The following is a 22,227-nucleotide window of genomic DNA, read 5'->3' on the forward strand; positions in this document are numbered from 1 at the left end:
GAGGGGTGATCAAGGGTGTCAGCAGCGCAACAGTGAGGGGAGAGCGGGCCGGTGAGGCAGCGGAAGAGCACCAGCAACCGCAGGTGGTGGATCGGTCGGTGGTTGTGGGTTGTTCAGGAGGAGGAAGGAGGCTAGAGGTAGAAGATGACACAGAAGCCGTTCCATGAAGATCCAACGACAAAAAAAATGCATTTTTTGTTTCAAGCACTCAGACTTCGCTGTTAAGTACCGTATTGCCCTTTTTATTGCAAGAAGTCACAGTCCTAGACAGAGAAACTGTATTTTACCAAACTTGGCAATCTCCCTGAACAAACTTGCGATTCGAGTCCATGCATGTTCCCCACAAAATTCATGCGAAATCAGTACCTTTGAAACTTTTCATGAACACATAGCAAATGCAAGATCGAGATTCAAATGTTCACTTCCATGCAACACACCGGCAAAATCAAGCAGGAGATACTTCATACAATTCAAAAGCAGTTCACAAATGTTTCTGCCTTGCAAATTTCTGAGATTTCAGGGCCTACCTATTAAGTTGCAAATATTCAAGGACAAAGCATCCATGCGGCCATGTCAGTATGCAAGATTTTTAACAATTGCTTTGTCATCTGCTGGAGAACATGAAGAATTCGTTTCGGTACTTCCTTACCAAGGAGAGGCCAAGTGAAGTATATATATGGGTAGGGCACAGTTTCAAAAAAGAATTTTCTTTGTATAGTATTGTTGCCCTGTATCCAAATCCAGCTCAACACAGACGAACAAGACGCCATGCAAAGGCTGCAGATCAACCGATTTTCCTACCCTTCACTGCTGCAAAAACTTGTTCAATGCAGTTGTGTCCAATGCTGAAAATTCACTCGCAGCAGCAAGCACTGCAAGTCCGAGCTTCATGGCGTCATTCTTGCTTTGTGCCTGTGACATGACGGTCAATTTTTTTAAAAGAATGGTGCTTCCTAAGGTTTGACAGTTGAAGAAAAAAGGAAGAAAGGAGAACCTCAATATTAAGGGGAAGAACCGGATCATGGAGGGATAGCCTCAACATAAACCAGCCACCATATCCAGAAACTCTGACCTGCGTAGCATAGTAATGCAGCATGAAATATTAATCAGTAAAGAACTGAGGATGTATACATCAGCTTCCGGAAACAAGCAAAGATGATCTACGTACGCCTTCATGATTCTTCGGGGCTTTGTTTAGATTTGGGTCTTTGCTGATCACACTCTCCAAATGTTTCAAGATTGACTCTCCATAGTCACGGAAGGACCTGCAAAAAAGAATAAATTAAACACATAAACTTTATCTGTATTTGATATAAAGTACTCCCTCTGTAGAGAAATATAAGAGTATTTAGATCACTAGTGACTTAAATACATCCCTGTAGTCAAGCTTGACTGCCCTTTGTTGTGACAGCATGCAAACTAAATGGGATAACTAATTTACTGTTAAAAAGACTAGGGGTACCCCTATTTTCACATGGCTAATTATTCTCCTTCAAATGTGAAACTCTTATAACATAAAACAATCTAAATCAGAGCATTCCATGGATGTCCTGCAGATGAACTCATAATATTAACACATTGAGACATGCACTTATGCACAATAGAAGCATGTGACAACTAGAACTCTCAAAGTTAAGCAGCAGTTCAATCAATTTTGCCGTGGCAAGTTCAACTGAGGTTCATGCATGCTTCCTATTATAATTATTGCCCATTTCCATCTAATCTTGGACTAGTCTTCCATGATACCCCACCTTAACTGACTACTGAATGAAAGTGTGTTTATTTCAGCCAGTAGTCAAGGCCATGGATACCATCATTTTCCTGAAAATGGACTGAATGCTGCCGGTTAGAACTTAACATACCCTCCTTTCAAATCTGCATGATTTTGATCAATCTTCAACCTTATCTCCACTGTCACAGCAGCCTCCTCAAGGCCCTCGACCAAATCAGTCAAAACTTTACTACCGATGTTTGGGTTCAATGTTCTGGCACCAGCAAGTTTATTCAGAAGTTTAACCTAAGGCAAAAAATAAAATAAGAGAAGATAAGTATGGAAGCGTGTGCCAATAAAGAGAGATGGCAATTAAACTTGTCCTCAGGAATATGATATTCCAGTTTTCTTTCGGGAACTACAATGCTATATACTGTTGGAACTAGTCTAGTAAGGAGGAACTATCATAAGAACAGAGGGATGCAAATAGCAATACTTCTGAAGTTGTAGCTATAAGAGATTCAGCTATAACATGCCATAAAGATTCAAAGAGATCTTTTCAAACCAACCAATGTTAAGCATAAAATGCCAACATTTTCATCTGGTTCCCGTATAATTGCATGGTTCATAAAGTTTCAAGGAATGTAGCAGAATAAACACCCTTACCATCGTATATGCTCCATCATCGAGCCAGTGATTCTCTTTCAGTGCTCCATGGCCACTTGTTTCCATCGCCAAATGTGATTCCTCACCAGTAGAATTCTGAAATATTCATAATTTGCATTCCATACTACTAGGTATCATGGGACAAGTTACAGGGCGATCTGAATCATGAAGAAAGAGCAAACTAACCAGACGAATAGCCTCATCTATTACATTCTTGTATCCTCGCTTGAATCGATGGTGTTTCCCTCCTTGAGCATAAAATAGATAAGAAAATCATCATTTAACCAAATAAAGCACCAAGCTGTAACTAGCACAATACCAAATTTTCAGTTCAAAAAAAGTATCTACCAAGTTTCTTCTCAATAAATGCAGTCAGTCCATCTGATGTCACGCTATCAGTCACAACAGTGGTTCCTGGATGCTAGTAGCAGATCAACGAATTAGTTAGGCATAAGCAACAGAGTAATATGAAACAAATTTGCAGCTCGACAAAACCTTACCTCCTCAAGAACTATGGCAGACATCAAAGCAATCAATCGGTTGCGATTCAACTCACGTCCACTGGAATCAACAGCAGCTGACCTGCAAAAATCAAAAGATTTTTAACATTGATGTTATGACGCATATGCAGAATCTCAATGGTTATTTTTGCACCTGTCAACATCAGTATCAAATATGATGCCCAAGTCTGCCTTATTATTAAGCACTGCTTGTGTAATGGCTTCCATTGCAGCTTTGTCCTCAGGATTCGGAATATGATTGGGAAACAAACCTAAATATGTAATTCATAATGAGAGAAAGGCCACAAAGAGATTAGTGGAATGAAGAAAAGATCCAGCTATTACCATCAGGCTCCAGGAATTGGCTCCCATCAGTAACAGCTCCTAATGGTTTTAGTACCTTATCCTGGTCCAATAACCACAGCAATTCCAGATCAAAATCAAAGGCAATATTAGATTATTTCAGGAGTCCATTTTAAGTATTCAATCGGCATGTTGGCACCAATACAGAAACCCAAGTACGCGCGCGCGCGCGCGCGGGGGGGGGGGGGGGGTTAAACAAAAAAGAGCTGTGCACCATCAACCTGGGATACAATTGTGGAAACGGGTTAAGCACGACATACATATTAAGAAGAGTAAAATGCATCGTAAGTCCTAAAACTATTGGAGGTGTGTCAAGTTAGTCCCAAATCTATAAAACTGCATATTTGAGTCCTAAAACTTTGCATAGAATGTTTTCTTGTGTATGTTTAAATGTTTCAAAAAATTCGGATTTTTTTGTGAATGCTTTCAAGACATGTGCTACAATCTGCAAAAAAAATTAAATCCAAAGTACAAATGGAGAAACAAAAAGGATACTATTGACATTTGGATTTGTCCTTTTTGTTTCTCCATGTGTATTTTGAATTTGGATTTGAAAATTTTAGGTATTGTATACACATGTCTTGTGACCAATCACACAAAAAAAAAATAGAATTATTTTTAACATTCGAATTTATTTGTTTGGAAGTTGGGAGCATTTGGCGCTGCAGCAAAGCTGTTGCCTTGTGACCATGAGGTCACGGGTTCGAGTCCTGGAAACAGCCTCTGGCAGAAACGTAGGGAAAGGTTGGATACAAAAGACCCAAAGTGGTCGGACCCTTCCCCGGACCCTGCACAAGCGGGGGTTTTTAAAGTTGGGAGCATGTAAGGCGTGGTATCACAGGGTATGAACTCTTTAAACCTTTACAAACTTCCTTACCAAGTCTAAATGTTTACTGGGAATTTAATATTGGTGGATTAGACTTTGTGTTTTGTTTAATTGGTATGGGCCTGGCTCATCACCCCTTAGGCCCAAGTGGCCTCTCTAGTAATCAATACGAACTCCTATCTCAACACCTAGACTACCAAATCTGCTAGCGCACTCCTCTCTGTTTGGACTCCACCTGGACCTGGTAGCCCACAACAAAATTAGTCTGTTATTACTACATACCACACCAAACCCAAATTCATGCCCCATGGCAGATAGATTTATCGAAATAAAAAATTTATGTTCATTGAGTCAGCCATAAGCACATATTCTAATAATATGAAGTAAAAAACTAATATTTCACCAGGGCTCATATTCGCCCTGGGAAAAAAATCCGGTTTCTGCTGGCAGCCAAATTGAGTGGATAAATTCAAAACCAAACCATCTTTAAGTTTTTGAAACGCTAAGTTCAAATTTGGAAAACTTAATGTTTTGGATAATCTGTTGTTGTCTTATATGGGAGTAACAATCAGGTTGAAATAACAAAATTTCTGTTTCTATTAGAATAATGTGTCTATAATATTGCATGAGAAAACTGAGAAAAATATTCAATAGACTTGTCGACCAGTTGGCTGAAGGTATAGAATGCACAACACAAAAACCTGGACTGAAAAATCATACTGCTACAGAACAAGTAGGAGTAAACACATACCACAAAAAAGCCACCTGCTCCATTCCCTGCATCAACAACTATGTGCAGTCCCTCCAATGGTTTCTCTAAGACCAAATGGACAAAAATACAAGCATAAAAAAAGTCATTTTCCTTCATATTTATCTTTTTTATATTCAATCATTTCACAGTTTGCTATCAGATCAACTTCTACATAGCCAATAGTCACATATTCGAATACAAATAGAATGTGAGATACATGAACCAGTAGCTTTCTAATGAGCAGATAAAAGGGTATGAATAGTAGAAATTGACATGCGTAATGAATCCGAGAAATGTGGATTGTAATAAACAATAATACTTATGCCCCTTCCGTTTTTATTTACACCACATAGGGGTGCAGAACGGCGTCCCGCAAAGACCCGCCAAATAGTACAAATTAGTCTAACACACTCTAATTCAGCTGGAACTGATTTTTCTAGTTTTGCATATGAAGCGGGCTGGGTTCAGGCGCCGCCTTGCATCCCTAACTCCACATATTAGCTTTGACTGAAGTCAAACTTTATAAAGTTTGACCAAGTTTATAGAAAATAGTATGCATTTACAATAAAAGATCTATATGATGTGAAAAGATATTCAGTGCTGAATCTAATGGTATTGATTTTGTATTGTATATGTTTTATAGTTTTTCCTATAAACTTGGTCCAAGTTTATAAAGTTTGACTTAAAACAAAAGCTAATATGCAGAGTAAATAAAAAAAACGGAGGGTGTATAAGATAGTACTCCCTCCGTAAAGAAATATAAGAGCGTTTAGATCACTACTTTAGTGATCTAAACGCTCTTATATTTCTTTACAGAGGGAGTAATAAATAAAGCATATAATATTAATAATTAAACATGTTGACATCACGGCAACTAGGACCAAACAAAATATAAATAGAATGTGAAATTCATCAGCAAATATTTTTTTATTGAACGCGTGAAATTTATGTATGACATAATGACAATGAGAAATCAACCGATGACAGAAATAAAACCATCAGAGATGCAAAGCAAAGGCAAGAAATCTAAATGTGACCGAGTATAAATTGCCTAATGAATCAAAATGCAGTATAAAATAAGCATATGATGAACACCTTTGTTTCCAGCAGATTTACGAACTGCTTGCACTAGATCAGAAGCATAAATTGACATGTAGTCCACATGAGTCACGACACCGGTCTGTTCTTGTTTGCCACAATGTGCAGATTCCTCGTATACTTTAGAAGCCCGCTCCAATATATCTTTAATATCAGTCTTATTTAGACCACCATCACTTGTAAAAAACTTGAAACCATTCCGATTGTAGGGTAAATGGCTCGCTGTACATAACCAGCCAAAAAATTAGTGAGACTATATTTAAAAAAACTTTAAGAAATGAAGTAGAAATGATCTATAAACTAGTGCAAAGTTGCAAATCATTGCTGTCAGAATGAGGATACATGCACATTAGATATATAAGGTGTCGTATGGGACAGGGGCCCATCTCCTCTTGGCCCATGTGGCCTAGCCCAAGGGCAAGATCTTAAGAAAGGAGCAGCAGGTCGTCTCCCAGTGTGAGCCGCCACACACACACGACAGAGCCACGGACAAGGTGAGCCCGCGATTCAACATGGTATCAGACGCAGGCGAGGTGCCGGGGATGACGGCAATGGTAGCCTAGTCACCGGCCGGCGGCTGGGTCTGGCGAGGAGGTGGCGGCGCATCTGGGCTGGCATGGCTGTGTGTGTGCGCGCGCGTGCAGCTGAGCGTCACGGCGACTGGCAAGGCGCTGCGAGAGGAGCTGCGGCGGCTGGCTGGTTCCGGCGAGCTGGAGGCGGCGAGCTTGGTAGGAGAGGAAAGAAGAAAGGAGCTGCTGCGCTGCACCAAGGGAGAGAAGAAGGGTCCTATTGCTGCTGCTCGCACTTGAGTGCGGCTGCTGGAGCAGAGGAGGTTCGGCTGGCTGCTGATTGCTGCAGATTGGTAAAGGAAAGGTGACGAACTGCTGCTGTTCTGAACTGCAGTTGCTGCTGCTTGCTGTTGGTGAGGCAGAGGGTGCTCTTTGCACTGTTGCTGTTAGTGTTGCGGCTGCTGCTGTTTGCAGAGGAGAGAAGGCCGTGCTAGCAGGAAGTCTGTGGAGGCTGCTCGTTGCTGCTTGCAGGCGAAGGTGGCTGGCTGAATTGCAGGTGTTGGTGTTGTGCTGCTGCTGACTATCCTGAGCAAAGATGGGTGAACCAAAAGGGAAATACAGCATGTCTGGCAGAAGCTGAGAAGACAAAACTGGTGAAGGAATTGGAGAGCCTCAAGAGGAAGGTGGAGGAAATCCAGGCTGACAAGGAAATAGCCAGGGGGCGACACTTGAGAAGGATGCTCAGACCGTTAAGTTGAGGGCTGAGTTGGAGGAGCTTCATGCTTTCATATCACAGCTCCAAACTGCAGGCTTGAATGCTCGCTATGGAGACTGTGCTCACTGGGCCTCCACTGATGACGATAATCTGGAAATTACATCTCTTGCTAGTTGCTACTAATGAGAATGGTCCAGAATGGGTTCTAGACTCTGGAGCATCTAGGCATGTTGCTGGCAAATCCTGCGTGTTCGAGTCTTACAATAAGTATCCTCCTTCTCACACGGGCACTATGCAAATTACTGATGGCACAAAACAGCCTGTTGGTAGAGTAAAGTGCATTCCGACCATCTCCCTATCCTCGGTTTTATATGTGCCAGCTTTTCCTGTCAATTTGGTCTCTTTCAGTGCTCCCATTGATCAAATAGACTGTCGTGTGATCCTTGACCAATTCGGTTGCAAGATTCAGGAGCGACAGACGAGGCAGACGGTTGGGACTGGCACCAGGCGTAGGGGGCTCTGGTACATGGACCAGGAGGTGCAGCCGGACTTGGTGTGTGCTGCGACCATGGAGAACAAGGAAAAGCAGGCGATGATCCATCACTGTAGGATGGGGCATCTTTTGATAAGATGAGCAGAATATTTCCGGATGTTATGTGTGGAGTAGGCAAGGGCGAGCTGACATGTGATGCTTGCGAATATGCAAAACACACAAGAGCCACATATGTGAGTAAGGGGCTTAGGAGCGTATCTCGTTTTATGCTTATTCATTCGGATCACTAGTGACAACTCTAAGTACATCGCCTTTGTGAAAGCACGTCTTAGTGAACAGTTTTGTCTGATCTTGGCCATCTTCCCTACTTTCTTGGGACTGAGGTTTCTTCTACCTCTCATGGCTTCTTTATTTTCCAAGAAAAGTATATCCAGGATTTCCTTGCTCGTGCTGCTCTTACTGATGAGCGCGCTATTTAGACTCCCATGGAGCTCAATGTTCACCTCTGTGCTTCCGATGGTAACCCCTTGTCTGATCCGACACATCATCATCATCTTGTTGGGAGTCTGGGTCTATCTAGTTATCACTCGTCCGAATATCTCCTATCATGTCCATATTTTGAATCAGTTTGTTTCTGCTCCCACTTCGGTTCACTATAGTCACCTTCTCAGTGTTCTCCGATATCTTCGTGGCACGATCTCTCGCCGTCTTTTCTTTCCCCACTGCAGTTTGTCACAACTTTAGGCCCATTCGGATGCTACGTAGGCTAGTGATCCTTCGGATCGCCATTCACTTTCTGCTGACTGTACTTTTTTGGTGGTTCTCTCATTGCCTGGAAGACGAAGAAACAAACTGCAGTTTCCCGTTCGAGTGCAGAGGTTGAGTTGCAAGCTATGATTCTTTTGACGGCAGAGGTTGACTTGGTTATGATGGTTACTTCAGGAGTTTGGTGTTTCAGTCACTACACTTACTCTGCCCTTGTCAGACAGTACAAGTGCTATTAGTATTGTGCATGACCCTGTGAAGCATGAGCTCCCCAAGCATATTGGTGTTGATGCTTCTTTTGTGCACGCTGGTGCGCAGGATCGGGCTACTCTGTAGTATGTGCCTTCCGAGTTACAGTTGGCAGATTTCTGTACGAAGGCCCAGACTCGAGCGCACCATGGATTTTATCTCTCCAAACTCAGTGTTGTGGATCCACCCAGAGTTTGAGGGGGGTGTTAAGAGTTATATTAATTTTCCATATAGCCTTGACATAAGGGGCTTTCTGCATATTTTCCACTTGTACATTGTATATATACTATCCTTTGGCCCCCAGGAAATACATGTTGCATATTTCCTAACAGTATGCCCTGAAAGAACAAAGTGTTTGTGTGCGATTTCTATGTGGTAATGGACAGCGGCACTAGGAGAGATCTCAGGGTGAAGTCGTGGCGTGTTTACACTGTTAGTAGTGTTAGAGAAAAAATCTGGTAGAAACCAAAGGGCCAGATAAAGTTGCGACTGCATGAATACGCACTTGCTGAGATGGGTAAATTTCAAATAAATAAAGAGCGATAAAGATAGTCAAATAGTGTCAGCAGGTAAACAATACATATAGTTGGTAGAGGAATTGATTACTGATATATACAAATGCTTGATTGTGATGGAGCATACCAAACTGGGAATAGTACCTGTTATCATTATGCCTCCATCTGCTGGGCAATGATTTATCGCATCTTCGGTAAGTGTACTGTTGAACATTGCCGGTGTTGAAGCCAATCTATATAACACATTGTCAGAACTGAATACTGAGAAGGGTATTGCTCATCTACTTAACATATTTTCAAATTTTATTAATCATTTTTCATCACAGTTAGCTTGTCGTCCGAGGGCTGCTCTTAAGTCATGCCGGTATGGGTTTCTTATGTGCTTGTCTCTGGAAAAGGAATTGTCTCTAGTGTCCATTTTCCTAGGGTCATGCGCCGCTTCAACTGGAATCATGCCGGGTATGGGTTTCTTATGTGCTTGTCTCTGGAAGAGGATTTGTCTTGTGCAATTTATAAGGCACGGATGCCACATGAATCATATTGTTCATTCTTTTGCAGAACATGCCATCAGGGAAGATTCGATATAATTTTGTTGACACTTTAGTAGATGCATAGACATATAGCATAAACCTGAATAACTGTAGCTGAATGCATAACCAATAGTCCAAGAGTAGACATGGACACATACATGCATGGAATGCTGGATCAACTGGATGGCATATTCTCGGCTCACCATTTCACATAAGGGCAATATGGACGTTCTCTTGATTTAACAGCCTTGGACAGCAAGTTGAGAGCGATTGCAAACAATGAACACAATTTGAAAATGGATGGCATGGAATGAATAAGGAGTTATTCTGGTGGTATCTGACAGGAAGGGTTTTATATACTGGTAAATGACCAATTTTGTCTTGGATATTCGACTCATATTTGTTGGCATGTCAGAGCAGAGAAGTCGCATATTTATGGAGAGCTCAAACGGGCAAACCCCTTGGACCAGTTAAAAGTGAGTTTCTAGCTTCCCAAGAACGGACGTATGAAAGTGAGTTTCTAGCTTCCAATAATGGATGTCTACCCTTGCAATAGAAAAAGGATGTGTGCAGATTGTAAGTATAAAAAGATCTCACATGATAAGAAAATTCAGATTGTCTCCGTCTTTAGTCCCTGCTAGAGTCTATACAACACAAAAGATCCCGTATACTTGAATGTAAGCAAAAAAGAAGTGAACTCACCCAAACTGTAGAACATCATGTCCGGCAGCAGTGATTCCATGAGTAATTGCATTCTGAAAACAATTACTATTCAATATTCAATAGTCAAATAATTATCCAAATGATACTTATGGACTTACTTCCTCTGATGTCTAGGCTCCATCAGGCCTATCCACCTATGGCGTATACTTAAATGTGTGCCGTGCATGATTATTTGTCTTAAAATTGCGATAGACATGTTCTGAACTCTGATATCATAGTTCGTCCAGAACCTTAAGCTTTTAAGGAAATGTGAGCTATCTACTCAAACTTAACAACTAAGGATGTAAGTATTTAAGCATGCACATCTACAATTTGGGTTCTATTCGGATTTCAAAATTAAAATACTGTCCTTCAAAAAGTACAATTTATATACTGCCGTTATAAACAAGAAAGCTATTAATATAGCATACAACTACAGGAGAATCTTCCACAACCTTTCAGTTCCTGCCTGAATAAAAAAATTAGAGGGAGAGTGTGCGTGGGGCGGTACTCCCAATCCGCAATTAATTCCCAGAGCTCGAACATGTGGTAAGAAGTCCACCTCCAACACAATAACAGCCCTTCTATAAAAAATATGGTACGCCTAGGCGTACTCTAAAAAAAAACACAATAACAGCATGCCAGCTACCCAATGAGCTGAAGGTAAAAATTGGTCACCATATCTTATCCGATTCGACACAAATTACCCTAGTTTCTCGGCTAACGCTTGAAATGACCGGAAAGTCCAAACTACCACTTGTGGGAACATGATTTTGGTCTAATAATGGCTTAATTAAGAATTCATAACTAGAAATAATAAATTTGACAAAAATGCACACAGGACCTTGCGGGTCCTTTTTTTAAATGCGTAAAAATCAGGCACCTGCAATTTATGAGCAGAAATTCGTGAATCATGTCCAACAGAGATTCTTAAACGTCTCAAGCCATCCGCTTTCTTCTTGTTTAATAACCATGCAGCAAATGCAGTAGCTATAGCTTCAGCAACAAGCTCCGTGAGATTGACAGGCTCACCTTCAACCCCAGCAATAGCAACACCACGAATATCACTGTAAAACAAAATAGTCTGTATAAAAGAAGTTGATTTTTCATTGTAGCACATCATACAAGGCCACTTCATATTTTTATGTTTAACTTTGACCATTAATTTTACCAACAAAATTTTAGTCATACGTCATAAAAAATATGTCACTGGATGCACATTTAAAAGAACTTTTCAATAATATATTTTTGACAACATATAACCCATATTCTGTTGACCAAAATTATAAGTCAAATTTTGACACAAGAAACGAAGTGGTCTTGTATATAAAAATGGAGGGAGTATTTAACGTGATATATGACTATACTAAAACATCTCTGAATTCTCTCGGGTTTCTTGCAGCTTTGGCGGCCGCTTAGCCGCCCCCTGGACCGCGACGCCATCTCAGCCTTCATCGCCGACCTCCGCTCGATGGCCGTCCGCCTGTCGCCGCCGCCCCCGCCGCCGCCGCCAGAACCAGACTAGGCACTATCTTCGTCCGGCGTGCTCTGTTTTTTATTTTCTGGGCTTGTTGAGCTGTGCCCTCAGCAGAACCTATGTACTTTGTTGTGAGACTTGGGTGTGTGTGTGTGGACTTGACTCTGTATGTGTGCTCTGTGGCGGTTTGCTTTATTTATAAAGCGGGGCGAAGGCCTTTTTCGGTATTGCAACATATATGTAGATGTAGCTGTTTTCCATAGGGTACTCAGATCTTTGCTGGGTCAATATGTTCAGAATATCTTTTTTAAGAAAAATGTGTGTCGAAAGTTGCTTACTGCTAAAAGGCGAACTAACAGAAACAGTACTGACAAGCATTGATTCTCACCCAAGGATTGGGATAAAGAATCTTGTCTACATAATAGATGGCCTAAACACGGCAGAGTAGACATGCAAATGTAGATATCAACAATACTAAATTGGCCATTTCTGTGAACTACTAAAGCAACTAAATTAAATATTCAATAAGAACAAGGGATTGAAAAGCTTATGCATGCCATTGGCTTTCACTGCTTTTGGAAAAACACCAAGGAAATAAAGTACATGTTTTGTTACCGTGCATACAGCAAAAAAAAATATTTTTTACAGTCTCACTATAAGAATTAAGAGCATGCAATGTCAAGGAGAGCATCATACAAAGTAGAAACCTTGTTATACCTGCCATTTTGTAGCTTGAGAAAATCAACTTTGTCAATGGACAAGACATCACTGGCACCTTGAGTAGCTGTAATGGAAGTTATGTAAGAAAGTTTTCAGAATTTCACATGAGCATACATGGCACAGCGGAAACTATCTAAAACCAGTAACCAAGCTATGATCTGACAAAAGAAAAAACCAGTAAACAAGGAAATATATGACAGACACGCCATATTGAGCGGGTAAAAAGAAAAAACCTACGTAAACTAATAACGATCATTGAGAGCCTAGAACAGACCATTGCAGCTAATATTTCCTTGTTTCCCGAAGCTAATCCATGCTGTTGATGTGGTATTTAACCACTTGGCTGAAGTATCAGCCAATGATAATCTACACCCCTGGACGGAATGCATGCTGCGGGTATTGAGGGCACAAAAGTCACAGGTATATCTTGGATTGTGCCTAGTCCGTGGACCATCTTGTGCCAAGAATGCATTTTGTATGACCTTCGCTGATAATGCTGCACAAATGTCCAAATCTATCAGCTTCTTCTATTCTTATGACAGTGCACAAGACAATTGCTTATTAGGGTGAATTTATAACATAGTTTTGTTCCACAAAATGTACAGAAATATTTGTACTCTCTCATTTCTTAAATACATGTTACAAAAATATAGGCATGTGTGAAACCATACCCTATATATTACTCCAGAACCTATTTAGCAACTAATTAAAGAAGGGATGCACGGGCTAAGAATTGAAGAATTCTCATTTTGAAAGATAAAATGCTTATATCTAGGAATAAGATTAGGATGATTGAATACGGAACAATTAAACTTTGTATTTTTGTTTGAAGCCAACATTCAGTTTAAAACTGGAAGTGGAATTTCATTCACAGAGAACTAGAAACATCTTCGAATAAAAACAATATTGGCTAAAAAGCAAGTATTAGACATTAGGGGAACGAACTATCAGGACTCATTGATGAAACACACTCCATCTTTGGACAATATCTTTTATATATCTTTTATATTTTCCATCTTTTTTGTTTCAACCATACCCACAACTGAATATTATTTGGTGAGATGAAACATCATAACATATTGACAGCTCACATGAACCACTAGCTGAATCTCGAAATACAATGCTTAACAATAACTATCATAACACCACGAAATATGGTCCATATGGATCTTTCTGGGCCCGAATATACCCACAGAGAGCTGCCAGCAAAAAGAAAGGCCCTAAATTTTGCTGTCAGTCTTCATCCACGGTGGTTTTCCATGAAATCAATGAATTTCACCAGCCGTTCAAGTTTCTTATTTTCTTTGTTTGACAAGCAGTGATTGAATCAGTTTAAAATTTCAGTCAGATATAACTATGATTGTCGAAAGTTAGTCCTCCGATCGAAGAGGCAAGCAGATAAAACCAACAATTCTTGCATTCATCAACCCAAGGAAATTTCGCCATGCCCCTAATTCCACTAATCTATTCTCTCTTGCACAACGCATTGGGCTGACGTGGATTTTCACCCGTTCTACGGTCGGAAAATAGAAGCGGTGGCCAATCGGAAACTTCACCTGGCTCCCTTCTATTCCGAATACGCCCACGAATCCCCCACACACCGCGGGACAACGAACGGCAATCCTTTCTACGGCCATGGATTCCGCCCGCGCTTCCCTGGCTCAACGCTTCTGCCCTTCACGGACCGGTCGGGGCTTGCGGCAACGGATTCGAACACGGGATACGGTTCAATTCGATCGGGCGGATCAACTAGAGTAGGTGTTGTACGTAGTGCGGGGTGGAAGTGGAAGGAGGAGGATGCGAATCACTGACCGGCCATGGATGTGAGGAGGAGGAGCTCGCGGGAAGCCGGCTTTGCTGTGCGTGTGCTCGGACGGCGTGCACGAGGTGTGGAGGGCAGAGAGGGGTTTTTTTCTGCGGGGAGGAAGGCAGGGCAGGGAGTTGTGTTGTTGGATACTTGGATCAGATTAAACCCGGGCATGGGCAGCCCGGCCCGACGACCCGGCCCGAGCCCGGCCCGAAAAACCCGGGCCGGGCCGGGCCGGGCTTGACGTTCGGGCCAGGCTCGGGCCTAGTTTTGCAGCCTGGAAGATAGTTCGGGCTGGGCTCGGACTTCATTTTTTATGTATTTCGGGCCAGGCTTTCGGGCTTCGGGCCGGACTTGCACGTGCGTACACTAAAAAACAGCGTTCGGGCCGGGCTTTCGGGCTTCGGGCTTGACTTCGGGCCGGGCTCGGGCTTGAAAACAGGGAGTATTTCGGGCTTCGGGCCGGGCTCGGGCTTGGGAAATGAAGGTCGGGCTTTTATAAGCCCGGCCCGAAACCCGGCCCGGCCCGACGTTTGCCCGGGTTTAGATCAGATCGAGCATCTCAAAAGGTGCGCGGCACCGTCGATACAAGATCCACAGCCTGGTTGTTTTTTTTTTCTCTTTTTGTTAGAAAAATCATTTTCCGTACAGAAATATTGAACTACTAAAACATCATATATTTACATTTTACATAATCCAAAAAAATAAGAGGAAAGAAATACAAGGTCCACAATCTGAGACCTCGATTGATGCTTTTTTTTATACAGAAGTCGGATCTAGTATAAATATTTACCAGAAATACAAAGCGCCATAAACATAATAAAAATTAAAATAATACAATTATTTGTCCTTAGCATAATTAAGGATTGGGCCGCTTGATGCAGAGTTGCACTTTTGTCACTATTTGGAGCACTTCTGTCACTATTTGAAGCTTTTTACGGTGAATTGTTATTGGTTTCCATCAACTCATTCATTTTCGCTCCTTGTTGGGTTCGACGCTCTTGCTATTTGAAAATGCTACGCACTTGTGGGTTACTAGTAAAACAACCCAACAGTTAAACAAAACATCTACATTGACTCTGTCCATCCGATGTTCTAGTGTTTGGCAAAATGCAATTGCAGGTTTTCCATGTTTTCTTGGTCTTACAAGTACTCCGCAAGTCAAACAGAGGCTCGGGGGCTACACCCTGCACAATCATGCCTTAGTGTCTACAAAAGAAAAAGAATTTGTCACGCTTTGTGCTTCGTTCAAATCACCATTTGTGAAGTTGGTTTTCTATGAACTGGATGTCTCCAACAATAAAGAAGAAAGGGAGGTTGGACACCTTGTTCGTCAGGCACGGTTGACTTCGACCTCCTAGAGTCCACAACCCCGATAGGTCGTGTTATCTTCAACCTCTTCAAGGCGAGCCGACACAAGATCAATTATTATTTCAAGTATACTCAGGTGCCCCTCAAGAGCTTGCCATGAAATTCTAGACGGCGCTCTCAGATCCATATCAACTCTGACGCGGCAATTGAGGTCATGAAGGACTCAGGGACTATTGATGATACAACATGCCCGGGGCATCCAACCTCCAATGAAGTCGATCACTAGGCCGGCCTTGGGGTCCAACTATAGTCCATGTCCCTCACCCAACCAGCAGGCCTCCCCCATACGAACACCTACTCGAAGATACATGTATTAGTAGATCTAATAGGGCTCTACCATGTAAACAGACGGCTCTACCATGTAAACCGACTTGCGCCCATGTAAACCAACTTTGTGTATGACTAGGTATCGAGGAGAAGATCATGAAGAGGCAAGAGCCTCAACCAGAAGGAGGAGAAGGAAGAGCTCCAAGACACGAAGCACCGGAGGCTCTCCAGACACCCCGGGTGCCCGCACCTTCCACCCCTGGGTGCCCGGACACCAGGGTGCCCGCCCTCCTATAGTCGCGGCCTGGGCGAGGCCCCTGATCGGTCCGGGTGCCCGGCCTCCCCTGGCCAGAGGGTGTCTGGACCCTCCACCATCGGGTGCCCGGCCCTCCCTGGCGCCTCTCCCTCCAGGTGCCTGGGCCACTTTACCCCGGGTGACCGGACTACACCGAATGTGCTTGCGTGCACTACGGGCATATTGACTCTTTTACCCCCGTCCCCCGTCCCCCCATTTCATCCCTAGGCTATAAGTACTCTTCATCTAGCTCATTTCTAGTGTTAGCAAAGTAACCCCTCCTCTTGGAGATCAAGACCCCTCTTTGGGAAGAATCCTTGTGGATTATCAAGGCCTCCTCTTGGAGAAGATTGTTAGATAATAATGAGAATAAAACAAGACAAAGAGACACGGATTTTTACGTGGAAACCCTTGCGGGAGAAAACCACGGACGCACTGAGGCGCAATCACTATGAGGAGGAGTATTACAAGCACGAGACGACAGGCCGTCTGAGGTGTGACTACATGGGGTATATAAGAGGGCAATACATGAGAGTCCTTGGAGGACAAGTAAACAAGAAGAACTCGTACGCGTCGGTACCAACGCAAAGGCCCACACCGTATGTACTACGTCTAGTCCAATACTGTACTAGAATTTAGATCATAATTTAACAATCTCCACCTTGATCCAAATTCCCTCCAGTAGTCGAAGAAAGTGAATAACTCCATCCAAATCAGCATAAACACCTTGTACGTCAAAGTCCATAGGACTAATGAGAAATACCAACTAAGCTTGAGCAAAGCTCAAACTTATTGGTCGAAACTGGCTTTGTCATCATGTCAGCAGGATTATCATGAGTACTTATCTTGCATACCTTCAAATTGCCTTCAGCAACAACATCTCGAATATAATGATATCTGACATCAATGTGCTTTGTTCTCTCATGGTACATTGGATTCTTGGTAAGATATATAGCACTTTGACTGTCACTAAATACGGTAGGGCAAGATGAATCTCCACAAAGCTCAGTGTACAAACCTTTCAACCAGATAGCTTCTTTGCATGCCTCAGAAATAGCCATATACTCGGCATTAGTAGTGGAACAAGCCACAATAGACTGCAAAGTTGCTCTCCAACTCATAGCACAACCACCAATGGTGAAAACATAACCTGTGAGTGACCTTCTCTTATCCAAATCACCAGCAAAATCAGAATCAACAAAACCAACAAGTCCATCTCCAGTTTTCCCAAACTGTAAATAAGCATTAGAACTACCTCGCAGGTATCTGAAAATCCACTGAACTGCTTTCCAATGCTCTTTTCCAGGATTAGCCATGTATCTACTAACAACACTCAATGCATATGATAAGTCAGGACGAGAACAAACCATGGCATACATAAGTGAACCAACTGCACTTGAATAGGGAACTCTAGACATGTACTCAATATCTGCATCTGACTTAGGACATAAGGCTGATGATAATTTGAAGTGTGCACCTAACGGTGTACTCACCGGCTTGGCATTATGCATATTAAAACGACAAAGAACTTTATCAATATATCCCTTCTGACTTAGATATACTTTTCTAGATGGTCTATCTCTGGATATTTCCATGCCAAGAATTTTCTTTGCTGCACCCAAATCCTTCATCTCAAATTCATTACTCAATTGCTTCTTTAGTTCATTAATCTCTGACATACTCTTTGCAGCAATAAGCATATCATCAACATAAAGGAGCAAATAAATAGTTGAACCTTTTACAGTTTTCAAATAAACACAACTATCATAATTAGACCTTTTGAAACCTTGAGAGAGCATAAAGGTGTCAAATCTCTTGTACAACTGTCTAGGGGATTGCTTCAATCCATAAAGATATTTCTTTAACTTACAGACAAGCTTTTCTTTTCCAGGAATAACAAAACCTTTAGGTTGTTCCATATAAATATCCTCTTCTAATTCTCCATGTCTCTTATCATTAGGAGAAATACCTTCTTTCCTCTTGAAAACCCACTTGCAACGAATAGGTTTCTTCTCTCTAGGCAATTTTACTAAATCCCAAGTGCCATTCTTTTCAAGTGATTCCATCTCATCATGCATAGCGGTCATCCACTTATTACTATCACCAGAAATAATAGCCTCGGAATACGAAGAAGGCTCAGCATTACCTTCAATTTCCTCTGCAATAGATAAAGCAAAAGAAACAATATTGCACTCTTGAGTTAACCTGTCATGTTTATTAATACCCCACCTAACTCTGTCACGTGCAAGATTCCAACTGGGTGGAACAATAGGCTGATTTGGAGTAGGAGTGAAATGTTCATCATCAACGAAGGGTTCATCATGTGCATCAACAATTTCATTACCAGATGTATCACCTGAATCAATAACATGCTCCACCTGAACAGTAGGTGCTGAATAGTAGGCTGTTGTTCACTCTCAACAGGAACATTAGTAGATGAAACATCATTTAACATAGCAGTTTCATTAAAGATAACATTTATGCTAATAACAACCTTCTAGGTTTCAGGATTCCACAATTTAAAACCTTTAACACCAGACTTATAACCAAGAAAGATGCACTTAACAGCCCTAGGCTCCAACTTTCCATTATCAACATGAGCATAAGCAATGCAACCAAAAACTCTCAACTATGAATAATCAGCAGGTGAACCAGACCATACCTCAATTGGAGTTTTCTTATTAAGAGCAATAGATGGTGAACGGTTAATGAGATAACAAGCAGTGGAAGCGGCCTCAGCCCAAAAACGCCTATGCAAACCTGCATTGGACAACATGCAACGGGCTCTCGAAATAATAGTCCCGTTCATACACTCTGCAACACCGTTTTGTTGAGGAGTATAAGGAACGGTGTAATGTCTGACAATGCCTTCAGACTTGCAATAATTCTTAAATTGCTTAGAATAGAATTCCATACCATTATCAGTGCGAAGTATTTTTACCTTCCTTTCAGTTTGCCTCTCAATCATAATCTTCCACTCCTTAAAAGCTGAGAATGCTTCATATTTATGCTTCAAGAAATAAGGCCAAACTTTTCTCAAATAATCATCAATAATAGTCAGCATGTAACTTGCACCACCTAATGACTTCTTGCGAGATGGTCCCCATAAATCAGAATGCACATAATCAAGAATACCTTCAGTCGTATGGGTCAAAGTATTGAACTTCACCCTCTTGTGCTTGCCAAAGATACAATGCTCACAAAATTTCAATTTACCAGGTTCATATCCATCAAGAAGACCTCTCTTATTTAACTCTTCTAAACCAAGTTCACTCATATGTCCAAGACGCATATGCCAAAGGTTAGCAGCATCACAATCAGAATTCTTTGAAATAACTGGAGTAGCGTTACCTGAAACGGTCGAACCTCGAAGGTAGTAAAGACCATTGGTCGAACTTAAATCACCTTTCATCACAATAAGGGAACCTTTGGTGACTTTCAAAACACTATCTCCACCTGAATACTTGTACCCCTTTGCATCAAGGGCACTCATAGAAATAAGATTTCTCTTCATCTTCGGAATATACCGAACATCTGTCAAAGTTCTGATTATGCCATCAAACATCTTGATTCGAATAGAACCTATGCCTTCAATCTTGCATGGTGAATTATCAAAACCCAAAACGGAACCAGCAGAAGTAGTGGAATCAAAAGTATTAAACCAATCTCTATGTGGACACATATGAAAAGTGCATGCAGTGTCAAGTACCCACTCATCATTAGTCTCAGCACATCCAGCAATAACAACAAGAGCATCATCAGAACTATCATCATGAGCAACTTTAGCAGAATTGTCACCTTTCCTCTTTTCTTTATTCTGCAACTTGAAACACTCTGAGATGTCATGCCCGTCTCTCCTGCAATACCTGCAATACTTCTTGTCTCTAGACTGCGACCGGCCCCTGTAGCCATTTTTACTTTTTCCTCTGTTTCCATTATTGGAGTTCTTCTCCTTTGTCCTGCCACGAACAGATAATCCATCGGCTTGGGATGAACTCAAACCATCATGAGGCACCATTAATTTCATCTTCTCCTTAGAGTTCAAAGCTTCATAAACTTCATTAAGTGTGAGAGTATCACGACTGTATAATATGGTGTCTCTAAAATTGGTATAAGAACTTGGCAGTGAACAAAGTAACATTAAAGCAGTATCTTCCTCTTCATACTTAACCTCCATTGCAGCTAGATCGGATATGATTTCTTTAAATTCAGAAATATGATTCAAAACATTACCTCCCTCGGGTAACCTATGCAGGAATAATTTTTGCTTCAGATGCATCTTGCTGGTGAGATCTTTAGTCATGCAAATCCCTTCCAGCTTTAACCATAGAGCGGCGGCAGTTTTCTCGCTCAAAACTTCCTGCAAAATATTATTATGCAAATGGAGTTGAATTTGTGGCAAAGCCTTACAATCAATTCTTTTCTCCTCATCAGTCCAATCTTGAATTCGGTTCTTCCCAACTATCTAGTGCTTCATCATAGTCGGACTGTGCCAACAACGCCCGCATCTTGACTTGCCATAGGGTAAACCTTGTGTCACGGTCTAGCAGTGGAAGATCGTACTTCATGGATGCCATGAGTCGATAAAATCTGTGTACACAAAGTAGTACAAGCCGGTAGAAAAATCCTTGATAGAATTAATTTGCGGAGCAAAGAACAAAAAAAGATAGCACCCGGTAGCTCTTTGTGTGGATGTAACAATCAAATGAGAAGATAAATCTGATTAATTAGTACTCAATAGTACTAGCCTTCACGTGAGTGGATGGATATCTCCACGGTACTGTATTGGTTGATATAGTACGAGCCAATCAATGCTTGACGTGACCAGAAGTAGCAGTAGTGGTAATTCCTTTGCGTGATGATGTGGAGTCAGATCGTCCCTGCTGCCTCGGGACTTGAAGCGAACCCAACCGGCGAAAACAAGCTACAGCAACGCGTAGCTCGACCGATCGGACACAGCGGCTGTCTTGGATTATATGAATGCGTACAGATGAAACTCCCGTCCGACTCGGTGTCGTCTCGCAGCAGCAGCGGAAATCGAATTCAACGGATAGCGCCGCGGCGGTGGCGCACGAAACATCAAACCCTAAACTCTTGTCTCAAATCTCGTATCTGCAAACTTGGCTCTGTATACCACTTGTTAGATAATAACAAGAATAAAATGAGACAAAGAGACACGGATTTTTACGTGGAAACCCTTGCGGGAGAAAACCACGGACGCACTAAGGCGCAATCACTATGAGGAGGAGTATTACAAGCACGAGACGACAGGCCGTCTGAGGTGCGACTACATGAGGTATATAAGAGGGCAATACATGAGAGTCCTTGGAGGACAAGTAAACAAGAAGAACTCGTACACGTCGGTACCAACGCAAAGGCCCACACCGTATGTACTACGTCTAGTCCAATACGGTACTAGAATTTAGATCATAATTTAACAAAGATCAACATCAAGACCTCATCTCCTCGGAGAGGGAAGAACTCTACCCTAGTGATATTTTCCCAAAGGTCTGGGGCTCCACAGATCATGCACGCTGCATAATCAGACATATGTCTATGCTCAAGCACATCCGCTGTGGGTATCGAGCTCCTCGCTAGCCTCTAGAGGAAGAACTTGATCTTGGGTGATAGTTTAGCCTTCCAGAGGGTAGACCAAGCATTAATCTCCCGCTCCGACCCGAAAGATCCTGCAACCTCCTCAATCCAGCTCTCCATTGTGAGCTTAGTGTTTAATATAATTCGGTATGCTGATTTGACAGAGAAACCGTCCCTTTTCTCGCTGCTCCATGCCCAGAAATCGCTAATGTTTCTTGTGCATAACGGAATACTTAAGATGGCCTCTGCATCTATTGGTAGGAAAACTGCCCGAACCAGTGGCTCATTCCACGTTGCCGTGG

General features: G+C 42.0%; 1 protein-coding gene across 2 annotated transcripts; it reads right to left on the bottom strand.

The window, feature by feature from the left end:
* Positions 1-406: 406 nt before the first annotated feature.
* Positions 407-14,531, bottom strand: LOC123110854 (phosphoglucomutase). Of its 2 annotated transcripts, XM_044531480.1 has the most exons (18): positions 14,403-14,531; positions 12,865-13,086; positions 12,588-12,654; positions 11,277-11,460; positions 10,394-10,446; positions 9,306-9,394; positions 5,913-6,137; positions 4,818-4,882; positions 3,223-3,283; positions 3,032-3,149; positions 2,878-2,959; positions 2,726-2,798; positions 2,564-2,625; positions 2,378-2,473; positions 1,863-2,017; positions 1,169-1,265; positions 995-1,072; positions 407-912 (listed from the first exon to the last, which is right to left on the bottom strand). In XM_044531480.1, the coding sequence occupies exons 1-18, from the start codon at positions 14,407-14,409 to the stop codon at positions 805-807; spliced, it is 1,842 nt and encodes a 613-aa protein (XP_044387415.1). In that variant the 5' UTR covers positions 14,410-14,531; the 3' UTR covers positions 407-804. The 2 variants fall into 2 exon arrangements, with proteins under 2 accessions (XP_044387415.1, XP_044387416.1); XM_044531481.1 differs by lacking the exon at positions 12,865-13,086 and having other exon boundaries at positions 14,403-14,518.
* Positions 14,532-22,227: the final 7,696 nt, after the last annotated feature.

The sequence above is a fragment of the Triticum aestivum genome, chromosome 5B (genome assembly GCF_018294505.1).
Source record: "Triticum aestivum cultivar Chinese Spring chromosome 5B, IWGSC CS RefSeq v2.1, whole genome shotgun sequence".
Classification (NCBI taxonomy): Eukaryota; Viridiplantae; Streptophyta; class Magnoliopsida; order Poales; family Poaceae; genus Triticum; species Triticum aestivum.